The following is a 17,333-nucleotide window of genomic DNA, read 5'->3' on the forward strand; positions in this document are numbered from 1 at the left end:
ACAAAAGTCCTCTTGTGTTTTGAGAAGACTGCTGCTATTCAGCCCTGGTTATACCTTATCAGTTACAAAAATAAAAATACTATTGAATTAATTACGAACACAAGCTAATATAAGAAACAACTGAAAGTACAAACCAAAGGAACAGCTCTCAAAAAAAACCCCAATTTTCAATCACATCAGTCCAACATCAAAAGCAACAGCACTAAAACGAGTAGCAAGACTTCAATCTCAGTAGCTTCAGGATTTAATTCCAGAAAACATTCTCTTGTAGCAGAAGTTAGATCTAAAAGAGGTCATAATGAATGCCATCAGTCCATTATGGAGCGACTATATCATATTAGAGAAAGTTTTAATGTTCCAAAGTATTAACCCTGCTGCTCAAAATTACACCTCCCCCACCTTTTTTTGGTAAACTTATCAGTGTTTCCTCTCACACAAAAACTAGTTTCTATTTCCTTTAAGCACCTCTTTCGCTTAAGAGATGGATTAGTAGTAGTTCGCCTCCTCGGGTCATGTAAAGACAGAAGCGTTTCAAAGAAATCATTTGTTTTCATAGTTAACTTAAAGCTCAGCTACATGACTGGCAAACGGATATTCTGCAATGGGGCAGCATTGCTTGACTGGGCACTCGAGCTCAGCCCTCCAGCAACAGCACGTATTTGGCCCGCTAACTTGAGAGTGGTGTATGGTGAACAGCAAGAGTATAGTAAAGCTAATAATTGGCTATATGTGGAAGATAACAGCTTGCCTAAGCCCAAACATAACATTCAGAAACAAAACTGGGCTGAAACAGAGCATGAACGAAAGCAAGGCCCGTTAATAGCAAGCAAAAAGAAACTTAAAAGCAGGAGTCAGAAGCAGAAGCTTGAAATATTTTACACCAGCAAGTGGGACTTCATTCACAGAATCACTAAGTTGGAAAACTCCCATAGGATCATCGAGTCCAACCATTCCTATGAGTCACTAAACCATGCCCCTCAGCACCTCATACTCCCATCTTTTAAATACCCCCAGGGATGGTGACTCAACCACCTCCCTGGGCAGCCTGTTCCGGTGCCCAATGACCCTTTCTGTGAAAATTTTTTTCTGATGTCCAGAAAAAAGTCCCATTCATGGGACTTCTTATTTTCTTTGCTTTAACCAAACTTGTCCAGTGTTCTAATCTATACAATGCTGATAACATCTCTTCCTTTCTTTTTAGCCTTGCTTAGGGGGATTTAGAACAGTTAGTAAATAACTCTGCCTGGTCAGTGTTTACCTGATAGCGTGGAGATAAATGTTGCCTGCAGTACAGCCTATGCAGACACATTTGTGTCACTGCTGATATTCAGAGGATCAGTAGCCTCCTGTGTTTAAAACCATCCTAATGCAGACTGTCTGTCCTTAAATGCAACATGTCTGCAGGCAGCCTTCAGACTCCTTGAGTTCTTTATATCAACCTGTTCGTAGTGACTGATATGTGAACAAGTTCTGAGTTACCATAATCATAGGCAGCCCTGTATGAATCATTCATGAGCTGTTTACAAGTAATCACTGTTGTATGCGTTATTCAATAAAACAAAATCTTTGAAACTTCCCAGAAAAAAAAAAAGAGAACAACAAAAAGGCAGGAATTGGGATGCCCAGGGATCAGATTAAATACTTAAACCTCTAAATCATCAACCCAGACAGATAAATAGAGGATAACAATTAATTCTTAATCTTGCTTTGTATCCATGGTTTCTTCTTATAGTGGAACTCAAGTATATACAAAGAATGTGAACATCCTTCAAACATGTTTTAGTGTTCACATTACCTTTACAAACAACAGCTCTTTAAGTTAAATCAAGTTAATTACTTAAGATTATGGAGGCATTCCTGCAATATAGCAGTGTGTTTCCAAATAATCTGACTTAAATAAGTTTTTGCTGTTTCAAAACCCTTTCCCACAAAATTAACGTTCAAACATTTTCAGAGCACATGCATCCAAGCAAATTGGATTCCTCCATATGACACAATATAGTAGTCTGAAGAGCAACTGGTGACTTGCAAATAGCTTGGTCTGTATAGAACTTTAATATTAGTATATCTTAAAGTACTATTTTCTAGTATTCCACTGAGCCCATCAAATCAATTGTAAAGTATATAATTTCAGAACACAGGCATGTGGCACGTGAATTCTGTCAAGATAAAACTGCAGTATTTGCAGCTGAATTGATAAAACCAAGAAGTACCAGTCAGAAAGGGACAAGAATTCAAAGTTCTAAAGGGGATTTTTTTTTTCGGTTACACAGACATACACAGACACGCAAAACAAACCCGAAGTAATTCAGTCTCATCCGGTTTAACCTCAACCACGAGACACTGCTGTCTGTTTTCTTTCTCAAAAGACTCACGTCACTGTGCACTGAAAAAGGGAACTTCCAGAGTTTGTGGTGAGGATACATGATAAACAGATCTGTTCACACCAACTAGCAGGGCTGTGTGCGTCAATAAAAGGAGGTAGCAGAGTCAGTGAACTGGCATTTTGTGCTTGGAGGATTAACGCTGCAGAAATCACCTCACATTAAAGTTAAGTAAGATGCCAGGATTTTTTTTTCCTCACAACAACATGACTGAATTAAATGAAAAAGGCGACTGCAAGCTTGCAGAAGGCAAAATCCACAAAAAGAAGCAAAAGGCTTTGTAAGTATATACATCTTAGTATGAATTCTAATGTGTTAAAAGTGAAAATAATACTATAGTTTTGGAGATTAAGAATTAGCACCATGTATCAAGCTAAACAACAGCAAAGCCTGCTCACAGGCTAGGCCTATATAGTATTATTAAAAATAATGAGCTGATGCATACCAATGATTTAATTTCTTTAGGCAATCAGGAGTAGATTTTGGATACACTGTGAGCCTCTTAGACTTCTGGCAAAGTTACTTGCATATGTAACTTCCCAGAGTTCAGTGTCAGTCACAGAATGGAGCTGTCAGCCTCTGTTTATAAGTTTTAAGAAATTTGACTAGGATTGAAATGCAACTGCAATTTTGATGGATTACAAAAATGTCTGTTTATTGATTTCAGTGGTGCAGATCTCAAAAATTATTTGAGGTGCATGGTACCACATATCGAATCTGGGATCAAGACTTCTAACTCCAGAAATGCCATGTAAGTACAGAGATACACCAAGTTAAAACAAAATGTAAGTATATCTAGATTACTATCTTAAACTATCTTAATTTTTAAACTACTTCTAGAACAAATATTAGAAGAATGCCTAGAATTTCCAAAATGCAAAAAAGACGAACATTGGAACGTAGAAATCGTTCATGGAGTTAGGAGTATTTCTTAGTGATATCTACATCCAACAGTAAGGTAGAAGACACTTCAGTTAAATCTATTTCTTTCAGAGGAACATTTTATCTATTGTCTATAGATTTACAAGAAATGATGTTTTACACTTAAGTGAAGAGTAGGAGTATTATCATTCATATTTCAGGAATATGGAATCAAGTACAAACACAAAATTATTTGGCCATAGATACAATAAAAATACCTCTTGCAAGGAACAGAATTCAGGATAATATCACATTCCTTGATTTTCCATCTGTCTGATTATTTTTCTCAATGGGGGTTCACCTCCAAAGTCTCAGATTATGAGACAACCATAAGTTCAATAAATATCTGGTACATATTCCTAGAATAGAATAATAAACTATAGAGTGTGTCTCCTTTAAGCATGCAAATAAAACCACATAGTTTCTTACCTAAAGTCTTTTTCTTGTTACCATAGGCTTTCTGCAGAGGAAGTAATACAGTGGTCCCAGTCTTTGGAAAAGCTTTTGGCCAGCCAAAGTAAGTCTAGTACTTCATTATAACTTTGTTCATATTCCAAGGACAAAATTTCACCTACTCCCACCTTGTGGGCAAAACTGTAGCATTCTGCAAATACCATCAATGAATGGCCAGTTGCATTTCAGTTAGTTACAGCTTCACTGTAACATGGCTACTCAGTTTTGCTCCGAGTTCATTATTCATCCTTCCATTTCCTACTCCCAGTATAGCAAATAACCTCCAAATAGCTTAATTCAGTGCTTTTTTGTCAGTCTTCTTTCCTTGTATAACACATCAGTCTAACTTGGAATTTTCTCTCCACTTATACCCTAACACAATCCATTTAGAGAGGACTAGAATCTATTGATGTATTTTGCTACTCAAGTTCTGAAACCCAACAGATGTAATTAGGAAGACACCCATCATCCTTAATATTGGTGTATTTTGGTGAGATTTTATAACAGATGTTTCAATACTACTCCTGCTATTTATTTTATCCTCCCTGGTCACAAACTTCATGTTATAAATGATGATATTTTTATGTTGGCTTTAGGTGGTCAAGGTGTGTTTTGGGAGTTCCTGAAGTCAGAGTTCAGTGAGGAAAACATTGAGTTCTGGTTGGCTTGTGAGGATTACAAGAAAACCAAGTCTGGTCACTTACATGGCAAAGCAGAGAGGATTTATGAGGAGTTTGTTCAGTCAGATGCTATTAAACAGGTATGTACAAAATTAATCTGTCTAATGTTGCAGTGCAAGGATTCTGGAAAAAAACAGAAGTATGTTACACTGAGATGCTTACACATTCATTAAGTTATACAGGAAGAAGACATAGCCATGTTTTTATGAACATACTTGCATCATTAATGTCTTCAGCTGGAACATTATCAGATCTCACAAGTAGAGTCACACAATACAGGCCAGTACTTGGGAACACCACAAGCAAAAGCCCAGCAGTCACCAGTGGCTCAGCACATGATACTGTTCTGAGTCAGCCCAGTTTGAACTCCTGCTGGTGATTGGAGTCAGATACTTAGAGAGTTTTGCTAGTAGGACAGCCATGGATTATTTGTTGTCTATTAAAAAATGTGGACATTCTGGAGAATTAAAATTTGTGTATGCTAATCTTATTTCAGACTGGAGACTCTCATTCTACATGAGGTCTCCTAATGTTTTAATTTGAAGTTAAACTGGAAGCTGTTCTTTTACTTACTCCATTCTCGAGCTGTACTACTTCTTACTCCACAAGAAACTGCATTTCTATAGAGAGAATTTTTATGCAGATAAAGAGAGAGATTTTATGGAGATAAGCATTATGATCCCCCAGTTTTGCAGTTCTGATATTGAACTATCACAAGTTCTAAGGTTGCAAATTTGTTTAGACAAAACAGTGATAGGTACAAAAACAGAGTATGTTTTCAAGGTGTCAGTGGCATTTGTTTCTCACTTTGCAGATAAACATTGACTATCAGATGAGAGAAGCAACAGCCAAACGGGCTAAAGACCCAACTCACTCAAGTTTTGATGAAGCCCAGAAAACTGTGTACATCCTCATGGAAAGGGACTCATATCCCAGGTTTTTGAAATCCAAAGCCTACCTGAACCTTTTGAACCAGCTGCAAACCAGCACTTCAAAAGGAAGTGTCTGAGGCAGTGAAGAGACAAGTAGACTGTATGTCAAATATCCTGTGGAAAGATCCTTCATGGTGGTTGGATCTTGGCAAGGAGAACCCCTGCCTTGAGAGGAGGTGTATGAGGGAGATTCAAGATTCTACAGCCAAGAGAATACAGGATGAAAGCTGGCAAGACTATTACAAATGTGAGCAGCCCAAGGAGAAAATCCTCTCCTCCTATATGCCATGGAATCAAATGAGGATAGGAATACTATTATTTATTTGAACTACACTGTGAATATTGAACCAAGTCTTATATCCCAAACAGCTGATGATTGTTAGGAAGTGCAAGACTAATAAGCTGAGTGTTGGAAAAAAATTAACAAGTTCAGAAGAAAAATATGGATGACTGACAACTTTGTGCATAACAAGAAAATGCCCAGACAAGACTTAATAATGGCTTTTTTTAATCTGTGAAGCGTTAATATGTGTGTGTGCAGCTCCATGATGCTGTTGTACTATGCAAATATATTATGAATTGACAGGTTTTAAAGTGTATGTAAATTAAATTATATAATAATTACATAAGCTGTACTTTCACTGAGTTTGTATTCAGAAAGGTATGTAGCATCTTTCCCGTTTAATTTATTGCAAAATAACAAGCAACTCTTCAGTCAAATCTAATTAAAAATGAAGTATTATGGTTATTTTACATCTTATTTCTGTGATTTGCTCATCATTATTACTGAAATGTTGAAACACATGGCTTCCTTCTGTCCACCATGCCACTAATATTTGCATAAGGGGATGGAAAGTAATTTCATGCACACTACTTTTTCTCTTTTTGTACCCATTTTATACAACCATAATCTTAGTTATCTAGAATAGGTGAACCTGACCTAGATAGACCAATCCTCACAATCCCCAAAAAGAAAACAATACAGAACAAAAAGAACCCCAGAAGCAGATCTAAATTTCTTTCCTATTTTCCATAATCTTCTAGCTATTAGTACCTGAATCAAATCTCAAACATAGAAACCATTTTATCACAGATCCCTCAATTCAATTCACTTCAATACTGATGATGTACTGAGCACACGCTTGCATGTATAGAGAGGTAGAAACTGGTGAGACTCACTAGCAGTGACATTCCCTGTGATATTATTACTACTCAACTTAATTTTGGCAAGATCCAGCTTCTAATTTACAATACCAGCGCTATCAAATGTAATTTCATCACAAATATTGATTTAAATTTACTTTGTAAAATATGCAATTTTATGAATAGTCTATACTGCAGTGTATTTTGATGAGAACTAAATAAAAGAAGAAAAATTACAATTGGGCTTGAACTACGCAGGCATGAAGACGAGCACTACCAAAGCTGAAGTGTTTAGCATCTTGTGACATTAGAGTTCAGAATGAAAATAAATCAAAGTGCACTTTGGTCTTGAGTTTTCATCATGAAAAGGCTATCACATGGGTGGAATGCAAGATTTTACCTCACCCTTGCAGATTTTCCATTTTCCAAAATAACATTAACTTAGTCCATTATTCTGTACCAAGTGGAGAAGCTGTAAATCCACAGACGTCATCTCATGATGACAGCAGGTTGGATTCATATTGCCACCCTTTAAGAACCTTTTATCCTCCCTTGTATGTCCCTATCTTAAGTGCTAGAGGCATAACTAAGTGGCAGTTGTTGCCAGCTTCCACCATCACCTACTATTGTGACTGGGAGCCTCTGCAAATTACATCTTCCTGCTTTCAATGCCAGTAAATGCAGAACAGAAGAGTATAGTCCTTCAGTATTATTTTCCTTTTGTTAATTTTCTATAGCTGAGGGAGCCTGACTACAAACCTGAACGCTCATAAAACAATATAAACCAGTGTCCAATTGGCTCTCAAACATGAATTAATTTAATGAATTAATACTCTCATACATTTGCTTCCATACATGCTTCCATACAGCCCCAGGCTGTGCCAGGGGAGGTTCAGGCTGAACATCAGAAAAAAATTTTTCACAGAAAGGGTCATTGGGCACTGGAACAGGCTGCCCAGGGAGGTGGTTGAGTCACTGGATGTACTTAAAAGACAGATGGATGAGGTGCACAGGGACATGGTTTAGTGGTTGATAGTAATGGTTAGACTCAATGATCCCAGAGGTCTTTTCAAACCTGGTGACTCTGTGATTCTGTAATTTTCCATGATCAATAGGAATAAATCTAATCCTCGTGAAGTAGGAGAGGGCATCCTTTAATTTATTCTGAAACAGTTACAAGGACCAAATGTATTTGCTTGCACAGCTTCAACCTCACAGAACACATGAGAGAATTATGAAATATAAGCAACTCTCTAAACAGTCACTGCCTTCATTATTCTTTCAACTGTAAATACCTTAAATTAATATGGGCCTGATCTTCATTTACTCCCCCTGCAGTTTCAAAATTTTGCCATGATTTAGAAAAACACCTGTATAACATATCTGACTAAAATAATATTTCATAGTATGGCTCGTTGCTGCCAGAGAAGTCTGTTTATCAGAAGCAATTTTGTCTACTCTTGAGGAGTCTCCTGGGTAGGGTAATGGAGGTATATGGGTTTCCAACTCAGCATAGGTCTCAGAGGCTGGTATAATGAAAAGGAGATTCTGGAGTCATGCCACAGTTTTGGGTGCTGCAGCAGCCACTGTTCACTTCAAGAGACAGCCAACATTGCTGCCTGTAACCACTGCCCTCTGAATTTACATCAGGTAAAGCAAATCTTTTCACTAAGTGCAACCAACACAGCTGCTTAGGTATTCACTGATGCTGCCTGGCACCCTGTACTCTGACCTCAGGCAAAGAGTCACCAGGTCTGCCCTTATAGGAAAGAGTGAGGAAGTGACATTATACATGCTACTTAGAAGCTTCTAAAAATAAGATGAATCTATCCATAGAGGATAGTGCTCTCAGGGAGCGCACTACCCACTTGTAATATGTTGAGTTAGTATAGACAAGAATACTTGAAGAGAGAAGACAAAGGGACTTCTCACTCTTTTCCACAAGCATCTCTCCTTGATTCATGATTTGGTATAGTGCAAGAATGGAAAGCGGCTTTTTCAAAAAGAAACTGTTCTGCTTCTTAGAAATTTGTCAAGGTCAGGTTGTAAGTCTTTCACCTCATTTGCAGTAGGAACCTGACAACAACTACAAAGGTCAATAACACAGGTTGTTAATTCCAGAGATATTCCAGCCCACTCCAGTGTTCCTTGCAACATGACCATACTTCACAAAGCAATAAACAACGCAGCAGAAATTCAGAGCTGTCTCTGGGTTACTGTCATAAGCCTAGTATTATTTATCTGTTGCCATAGCAGGGCTCTACAAAGCTGGTTGTTTAAACAAGGTCCAAAAGATCTGGAAATATTTTATGGCAATTTGTAGTCCCATCAATACTAACCTGCTTTATAGAAGGAGGAAGCTGTAAGTAGTAGATCAATGGTGCAACTGAAACAATTTTTTACAGTGTTTTAAAACACTTAACAATACTTGCATGCTTTAAAATAATCCAGAGACGGGTATTTTTATTATTTTTTCAAAATTTTTTTTTTCAAAATGTGGTATACAATGTTTATTTTTCAGTGATATCTCTTTTTTAAATATTGCCTAAATGGAAGTTCTTTGCACTCAAAAAACCAGCAGAGCACGATATCAACTTTATTTGTAATTTCCTATTCACCTCCTCCCCTTCTCACCCATGCACACAAATAGCCTCTGTACTGCCAATTGGTTTGACAACTGTAGGTTGCGTGCTGCCCAGCGTGGCAAACTCTTCCAAAACAAGACATGTTACACATTGAATACAGAAGGTTTGCTGCCTTGGAAACTTCAAAGGAGAAAGTTGTGAACACCAACTCTATTTACTATCAGTGGGCAATGGGAGGGAACTGTCCTTTTCAACATATGCTACACAGAAATAATTATCAGTTAACTGCTAAAACTTTCCAGAACAAACAGGCTCTGACTGTCATCCAACACTTATTAAAATATTTAATTTGTATGTCAGATAGCTTATTTGTAGCTTGGTTGGTTTTGTTTTTTTTTAAACTACATCTAGCTTTCCTTTCTTAGGGAAAAATATATATGAAGTAAGAGAATGTAAATTTTCTGTTCCATTCATGGTGTCTAAGAAAAATGGTTGATTCAGATTTGCCATCAGCTACAGAACAGTGTAGGAAAACAGCATGCAGCACATGGAGAAGCATTAAGATTGGACAGTAGTGACTCACTTTTCTTTAAGTGTCCTACTCTACCCCTGAAGGAAACATTTTCATTGACTGTTTCAGTATTAAAAAAAAAAAAAAAAATCAATTGTACCGCCTTCAGGTACTTCTGAGTTGAACTAACTTCTCTCTGCTGCAGAGAGAAGTTTTCTTTATAGGAGGACTCAAGAGTCCATCAGATCCTGAACAAGAATGTAAAAGACTAACCTCTCCAACCTGAAGAATCTTAGTTGAGACATCCTACCACTATGCACAGTGAAGCAAGAAGGAAAGATGAAATGGTGATGAACAGTACAAATTCATCATCTTAGATGCTTAAGTGCCACCTATCCCTGTCTATACTCTGAAGTAACAGGCTTTCTGGATGTCATCTCCTTAATGGTTAAGAAGTGAGTTTGAAAAAAAAAAAGTAGATGAAAATAGGAGGAAAAGTTAGATGGTCTCATCTTCCATTCAGAGATATGGGGTGATTGTGTCAGAGAGCATGATGTGTACAAGTGAAGCTTTGTGAAATCAAGTCTTCAGTTATTAAACACAGGCAGAAAATGCAAAATGAGTTCTTGCTTAATATTCATGGAGAGATTTAAATATTTCTTGGATGCTTAGAAACAAAGTTAGAGATGCTGGATAAAACAGCCTCAAGGGTTTTAGTTGCAAAAAGGAGATTTACATGAACCAAGAATGGTTCCTTATTTTGGAAATAAGCTCATTTTGGAAATAAGCTCATTCCCCCAATTTCTTAAAACAGCCCTACAAAATACTCTCTTGAAAGACCCAGGAGATGATCAACATTGAAGTTCGACTGATCACTTCCTTTCAATTTCTTCAAAGATCCTAAGCACCACACAATCTTACAGCACTTATCTAAACTAGTTCAGTGACTAGCTTTCACATGGTCCCTTTCACTAATAAAATTAAAAATAACATGGTAAAAAATGAAATACAGAAATGTAGACCTTTCAGGATCACTCTTGACTTGTGTGCAGAAAGAAACTGAGCAGATTTGCAGTGCTTCTTTTCAAAGTTTGCCATACAGCCAAAGTACTAAAGCGATAGTACAACTGCCTACAAACTTGCCATTACTTGAGTCACAAGAGGTTCTGGGTTTTTTTTCCAAGTTACTGTGGTTGTAGAGCTTCTGCTATTGGAGGAAAACCTTTAAAAATAAAACATAATAAACACATAATAGCAATGATTTAGTAATCCATGAATTTCATACTACTTATGGAAAAGGTCTGTACTATATTTACTGTAGTACATGGTTTTTCAGCCATGCAGGTCAAGAAACCAACTCTAGAGATAGACAAGAGACTTGTTTAATGGAATTAGATCAGGCAAAAGTTTGAGCAAAACATACTCATTCATGCCTTTCTGAGGAAATAGTGAACATACTCAGGATGTTCAAACAAAGCTCAAAGTCCAATCAGGAACCGTTCATGTGCTGGAACAAATACCTGGAGGATAGGGGTCCCTGGATTAACATGGTCAAATATTCTGACTGTCTTGGACCAAACTGTAATCAATAACTTAACACTAAACAAACAACTGCAAGATGGACAATGGGCATCTTCAAAAGGAGTACACTTGGTGGAAGTGTAAGTAAGTGGCCTTGTTTACTGCCGCTTTTTTTTGTGCAAGTACGTATGCAGTCTGATAGAGAGCTAAGGGCACGCAATGCTCTGTACTCAAACCACAGTACTGACCTCTCTGAAGTCTTGTAGAATGGAAGTGTTGAAAGTTCATGTAAATACCAGTTCAGGTTTCCTATCATATGATTTCCTTTTCTGCTTCAATAGTGTCATAATATCAGGCGCATACAATGACATCGTGGCTTTTAGGAAGAAAAAGGGAAGAGAAAGGTCATAGTGTGCAACTGAGGTAGGGTTTTCAGAAGTGCTATCTAGAGTCTTTTCACTTAATAAATGATTGTTAGAGTTTGCAGAAAACAGTTACAATTTAAGATTTGTACAAACTTATTAAATAAATCCTGAAGCCATGAATATAGAAACTATTCACATTCTTGAAGTCAATGATTTGTAGCAGTCCATGCCTACTTCTACCCGGAAACAGAAACCACTTCATCATTTGATCATTTGTATAGCAGCAGACAGTTTGTTGGTCCTTGTGGACTGCAGAATAAGGAGCTGAACCTGTGAACACTTGTCCATTTTGCCCTGTGAGCGGATCTTAGCTGCATACCGAACTTAACTTTTAGTGAGGTTATTTTCAATTACACAGCAAGAAAGTTCCCAACAGAACCTGATCACAGAATCATAGAATCTTTTGGTTGGAAAAGACCTTTGATATCATCAAGTACTTGCCTGAACACCTCATCTATCAGTCTTTTAAATACCTCTAGGGATGGAGACTCAACTATCTCCCTGGGCAGCCTCTTCCAGTGCTTGATGACCTTTTCAGTGAAGAAATTTTTCATATGTCTAATGTGAACCTCCCCTGGTGCAACTTGAGGTCATTTCCTCTCATCCTATCACCTATCACCTGGAAGAAAAGAATGAATGCCAGTGTGTGGGTGTATAGACTGGGGAGAGAGGTTAGCAGTGTATAAGCAAGGTAGTATGTGTGTAGATGGAAAGAATGGTACAACACAGAATGAGAGAGACAGTACTTCCTTGTTCACTCGTGCGAAACAGATGTAGGTGGGCGAGATGTTAACCGAGCAGAAGAGCATTAAAATAGAAACACAAATAGGAAAAAATGAATATAAGAGCAAGCGAAAAGAATAAAAGGAAGGCATGAGAGTTAACAAAGATGAAACTAGGTGAGTGGGCACAAGGAAACAGGAAAGGAGATGCAAGACTATGAGCAAAATCCATCTGGGACCTTTATCCTCAGTGATAAGAAAAAACTGTCGCAATCAGTATGGTCAATGTTTATTGTCTAAACTAGCTGTCAAATGACAGTTAAACCCTAGGAAAGGAACAGGCCAGAACAACTGACAAATTTAGTAGCTCTGATGTGATGTATCCATTTTCTCTGTTTTGATACTTTGGCTTTTCATTTTTCCTCATCATTTTCTTTCTAAATAGCATGTCCACCTCATCTGCTGAATGAATGAAGAGATGATTGGCTGCTACATGGCACATGCCCTCATAACACTAAAGTTGTTCTGCACCCATACACATGGCAACACAAGTAACTAGAAGAAACAAGGCCATATCACAAGTCACACTAACCAGCCTGCTCAAGGTATGCCACACTTACCTGCTCAGTGTCTCATCCATCTGGGCAAGGAGTCTCTTTCAGGCTGGATGAGACTATTCATTACAATGAAACTGCAGAGGGTTTCCCCAGAGTATGCACTCATATCCACCATCATGAGATCACAGTTTGAATTGATGCACACAGAAGGCTTACCTTCTCCTTCAAGGTGATGCCAGATGACATCTAGTGGACTATCTATGTAATAAGAAAGAGAGTATGATTTAGGTTCAGTCTCATAATTTTTTCAGTGAAGCAGCATACCTAGTTAATGACTAAACCCTCCACTCCTATGTGCTTTACATATTATGGAAATGGAACTAGGAAGGCAACGTTCTGGGTATCAGGCTATGAAAGTATGGTAGCAGAATATGGCTGACTCATAGAAAAAAGTTGTAGAAACATATTTGCAACAAACATGAATGGTAGCAGTTCTGCTGGGAGAGCAAAGATAAAGTCCTGGTAGTGGCTAGCAGGAAAGATGATGTCAGATGAGAACATATCCATAGTCTTTTACAGTCCCTCAGTTTTCCCAGCCAACCAGATTCTCTGGCTTTACAGTTATTCTGCACTGGCACGGCCAACACTCCGGAGGGAAATCATTCCACCCAGAAGGACCTTAACAGGCTTGAGAGATTGGTCTGTGCTAATCTCATCAAGCTCAACAAGGACAAGTGCAAGGTCCTGCACCTGGGTTGGTGCAACCCCTGCTATCAATACAGTCTGAGGAATGAAGGGACTGAGAGCAGCCCTGAAAGGAAGGACTTCGAGTGCTGGTGAATGAGAAGCTCAACGTGAGCTGGTAGTATGCGCTTGCAGCCCAGAAAGCCAACTGTACCCTGTACTGCATCAAAAGAAATGTAACCAGCAGGGCAAGGGCAGCAATTCTTCCCCTCTGGTCTGCTCTGCTCTTGTGACACCTCACCTGTAGTACTGCACTCAGTTCTGGAGTCCTCAGCATAGGAAGGACATGGATCTGTTTGTGGCCCTGCTCTGGACTCGCTCTAAGATGAGACAAGGGCTGGAGCCCATTCCCTGTGAGGGCTAGCTGAGGGAATTGGGCTTTAGTCTTAGAGAATAGAATGTACCAGGAAGACTTTATAACAGCCTTCCAGTAAAGGGAGCCTACAGGAAAGCTGAGGAGGGGCTCTATCAGGGAGTGTAGTGATGAGGGGGAATGCTTTTAAGCTGAAAGAGGGTAGATTTAGATTAGATATTAAGAAAACAGTTTTTACTGTGAGTGTGGTGAGGCACTGGAAGAGGTTCTTCGGAGAAATCATGGATATCCCATCCCTGGAGGTGTTCAAGGCTAGCTTGGATGAGGCTTTGAGGAACCTGATACTAGTGGAGGATGTCCCTGCCCATGGCGACGGGGTTGGAACTAGGCGATCTTTAAGGTCCCTTCCATCCCAAACCATGTAATGATTCTATGATTTAAATAGTTGCTGCTGCATGCCTATGAGCTGCAAATGAAGCGCTGAAAGGGAAGAGGATGAAACAACGAGGAGAGTGATCTGAGGATTTGGAGAGTCTTCAGATACTTGAGGAAATTGAAGCTAACCCTGCACTGCGTCAAAAGAAATGTAACCAGCAGTGATTCTGCCCCTCTACTCTGCTCTTGTGAGACCTCACCTGTAGTACTGCATTCAGTTATGGAGCCCTCAGCACAGGAAGGACATCGATCTCTTAGAGTGAGCCCAGAGGAGGGCCACAAAGATGGCACGGGGGCTGGAGCATGTCCCCTGTTAGGACAGGCTGAGAGAGCTGGGCTTGTTTAGTCTAGAGAAGAGAATGCTCCGGGGAGACCTTGTAACAGCCTTCCAATACTTAAAGGAGACCTAATGGAAAGCTGGGGAAGGGCTCTTTATCAGGGAGTGCAGCAACAGGGTGAGGAGAAGCAGTTTTAAGCTGAAAGAGAGTAGATTTAGATTAGATATCAGGAAGACATATTTTACTGTGAGTGTGTTGGGGCACTGGAAGAGGTTCTCCAGGGAAGTCATGGATGCCCCATCCTTGGAAGTGTTCAAGGCCAGGCTGGATGAGGCTGTGAGCACCCTGATCCTGTGGGAGGAGTCCCTGTCCATGGCAAGGAGGCTGGAACTGGATGATCTTTAAGGTCCTTTCCAAACCAAACCATTCTAAGTTACATTACATTGACATTTGCCCCTGCCCATTCTTAGTACAGAAATGGAACAAAATACTTCAAAAAGCTGTGTGAAGGCATGAAGAACATAAAATAAGTTTCAACAAATTTGCAATCCATAGAAAATAGATCTTATTGTAATATTGGTCCCTCCATTTCTATAAGAACAGGCCAGGTCCCATGGAGAGGTCCTGATAGGCAGGAACTTATGTCCTGCTCAGACACCAGGTTTTGCTATAGGTGCACACACCACCCACATTTCCTCCCTAGCAGAATCATTACGGTTGAAAAATGTTATGTCCTGCATTACTAAAAACTGTGACATTAGGTAGTTTACAGATTCACTGCCACATCAAATTGTGCATTGTATTTCAAAAAACAAAGGAATTTTGTTCTTTGATCTACCAAAGCTATTTTCCTGATATCTTTCCAACGCAAAATGTAATAACAGTTAAATAGTCATTTCTAGTTCAATACAGCTTTTATCTCTGACAGGCATGAATAACTTCAGAACTTAGATTCATTTATTATCTCACAGGAAATTCCTTCTCTGAAAGTGTTGTGACCGTGTGACTTTCTTTGGTTTACAAAACCTGCAGGAAGTGCAGATCCTACCAGTTCATGAACTGTGGTCTTATTGCAATAATACCTTAAACTGAACAGGCAAAATGGATTCTGCATGTTATTTATATGTATGAAGTGAAAGTGGCTCCCATAATCCAAATGTAGTTGTCTGAACACTGCAAAGCTGTATTAAGTAGTTAACGTTTAGATGGGATACCATTTACAACAGAAGATACGGCTACTAATGTAAGTAAAGTCACAGATTACACTTGTGAAGATTAGCCATATCAAAACTGATGCAAATTGCTCAAGAGCATGTTGCAGCTTTGCGTATTAGTCATGTCTTATTTTAGCTCTAAGACTGTTGCAAGCAGAAAGAAGCAGATCGATGGGTCTCTTCCAACCTGGTGATTCTATGATTCTATGAAGACATTTCAAAGAAACGCTAGAAAAGATAAAGTCAACATGCTCTGTTCCTCAGACTATTAGGCAATGTTTCTAATATGAAAAGGAGAGAGAACCACAAAGCCCTAAATATGTACTTGGCAAATGTGGGTACTCATCAAGACCTGGGGAATAATATTTGCTTAAAGCATCTAACTCAAATTAAAATAGTTACTCAGAGCAATAACATTTCCTTCTACAAGTGTGACTTCATGCAGCAATCACTTGAAGAAAAAGCCTTCTGATTGACACTTTGAATTTAGATGGAATTAGCTGAACTAGATTACTTATTGCTTCATCTAATATTTCTTGAACATCTCTATATAGTAGGCAACCCACGCAAGCTTCTTCAGGTTTTAAAAAAAGAAAGAAGTCTGTATTTTGTTTATATTTCGGTGAGCAGAGGAGTAATGACTGCAACATGAAAACACCCAAAATAGAGGACATTGGGTAAAATAGACTAAAGTAAGGTGATAAGTGATAAATATATGCCAGAATTTAAATTTATAACTTCATCTTATATATGGAATATGTTTAGTTTTAAAAGACTGCTTCTAGGCAGAGGGCAAGATGAGTAAACACTAGTGAAATGAATGGACAAGCGTAGAGGAAGTAATATAGAAACCAAGTTCAGAGAATTCCACAAAAGTAGGAAACAAGCGATGGCCACTGGCAATCCTAAAAGGCTGCAGGGAGCCTCAGCAGCAGGAGTTGCTGTACGGCAGTTGGGCAGAGTTACAAAGCTGCAATATCCTGCAGTAAATCTACTGGCTAAGACTCTTGTATAATGTAGAATTGGATATAGATGTCAGAGAAACAAGGAAAATAAGTCTAAACATAAACACAATCATTTCACAGCTCAAAATGCTGGGAGTTACAGCCTTGTTCTGCATTTTATTGTGTGTTTTGGTTTGAAGGAAAATTTGTTTAGAGTAGTATGTACCAGTCAAACCCAAATCTGAAAAAAAAGTGAGGTTAAACAAATAATGTATAAGGCTATTGTTTTGATTGCAGGCAAGTCTATACAAAGCTTACCCACTGTCCCATGTAAACTTTTAAAAGTATTTGGTATCTCTTGAAAGCTAAAGAAGAAACAAACATACCTCATGCCACAGGATTTTTTTTTTTAAAATTTTGGGTTTTTTTGACAAACCTATCCTGGACTGCCTCATTCCTATACAAAAATCATACCCTTTCTTATGGATATAATCTCTATAGGAAAGTAAGTTTAATATTGTTTTTTATTGACTTTGAGATTTATTGGACAAATATCTGTGTTAACCTCAGA

General features: G+C 38.5%; 2 protein-coding genes across 3 annotated transcripts in view; both read left to right on the plus strand.

Annotated features, from left to right (window-relative positions):
* The window catches only part of LOC138723478 (regulator of G-protein signaling 21-like), a 43,004-nt gene extending 39,869 nt beyond the window's left edge, over positions 1 to 3,135 (plus strand). For both annotated transcript variants that reach the window (XM_069862553.1, XM_069862554.1), the window contains exon 5: positions 3,052 to 3,135. The gene's annotated coding sequence lies outside the window, so the exon portion shown is untranslated. The remainder of the gene's footprint in view (positions 1 to 3,051) is intronic.
* Positions 2,023 to 5,999, plus strand: RGS1 (regulator of G protein signaling 1). The gene is made up of 5 exons (XM_069862549.1): positions 2,023 to 2,664; positions 3,052 to 3,135; positions 3,761 to 3,822; positions 4,355 to 4,518; positions 5,253 to 5,999. The coding sequence occupies exons 1-5, from the start codon at positions 2,561 to 2,563 to the stop codon at positions 5,445 to 5,447; spliced, it is 609 nt and encodes a 202-aa protein (XP_069718650.1). The 5' UTR covers positions 2,023 to 2,560; the 3' UTR covers positions 5,448 to 5,999.
* The last annotated feature ends 11,334 nt before the right edge of the window (positions 6,000 to 17,333 follow it).

This window comes from Phaenicophaeus curvirostris, chromosome 8, assembly GCF_032191515.1.
Source record: "Phaenicophaeus curvirostris isolate KB17595 chromosome 8, BPBGC_Pcur_1.0, whole genome shotgun sequence".
Taxonomy (NCBI): domain Eukaryota; kingdom Metazoa; phylum Chordata; class Aves; order Cuculiformes; family Cuculidae; genus Phaenicophaeus; species Phaenicophaeus curvirostris.

What these genes read in the sequence shown, in the direction of transcription:
- RGS1 (XM_069862549.1), top strand. Translation starts at nt 2,561, where the DNA reads ATGCCAGGATTTTTTTTTCCTCACAACAACATGACTGAATTAAATGAA. An exon ending in AAAAAGAAGCAAAAGGCTTT is followed by an intron (nt 2,665 to 3,051) that starts GTAAGTATATAC and finishes TATTGATTTCAG; the next exon opens with TGGTGCAGATCTCAAAAATT. An exon ending in AAAGCTTTTGGCCAGCCAAA is followed by an intron (nt 3,823 to 4,354) that starts GTAAGTCTAGTA and finishes TGTTGGCTTTAG; the next exon opens with GTGGTCAAGGTGTGTTTTGG.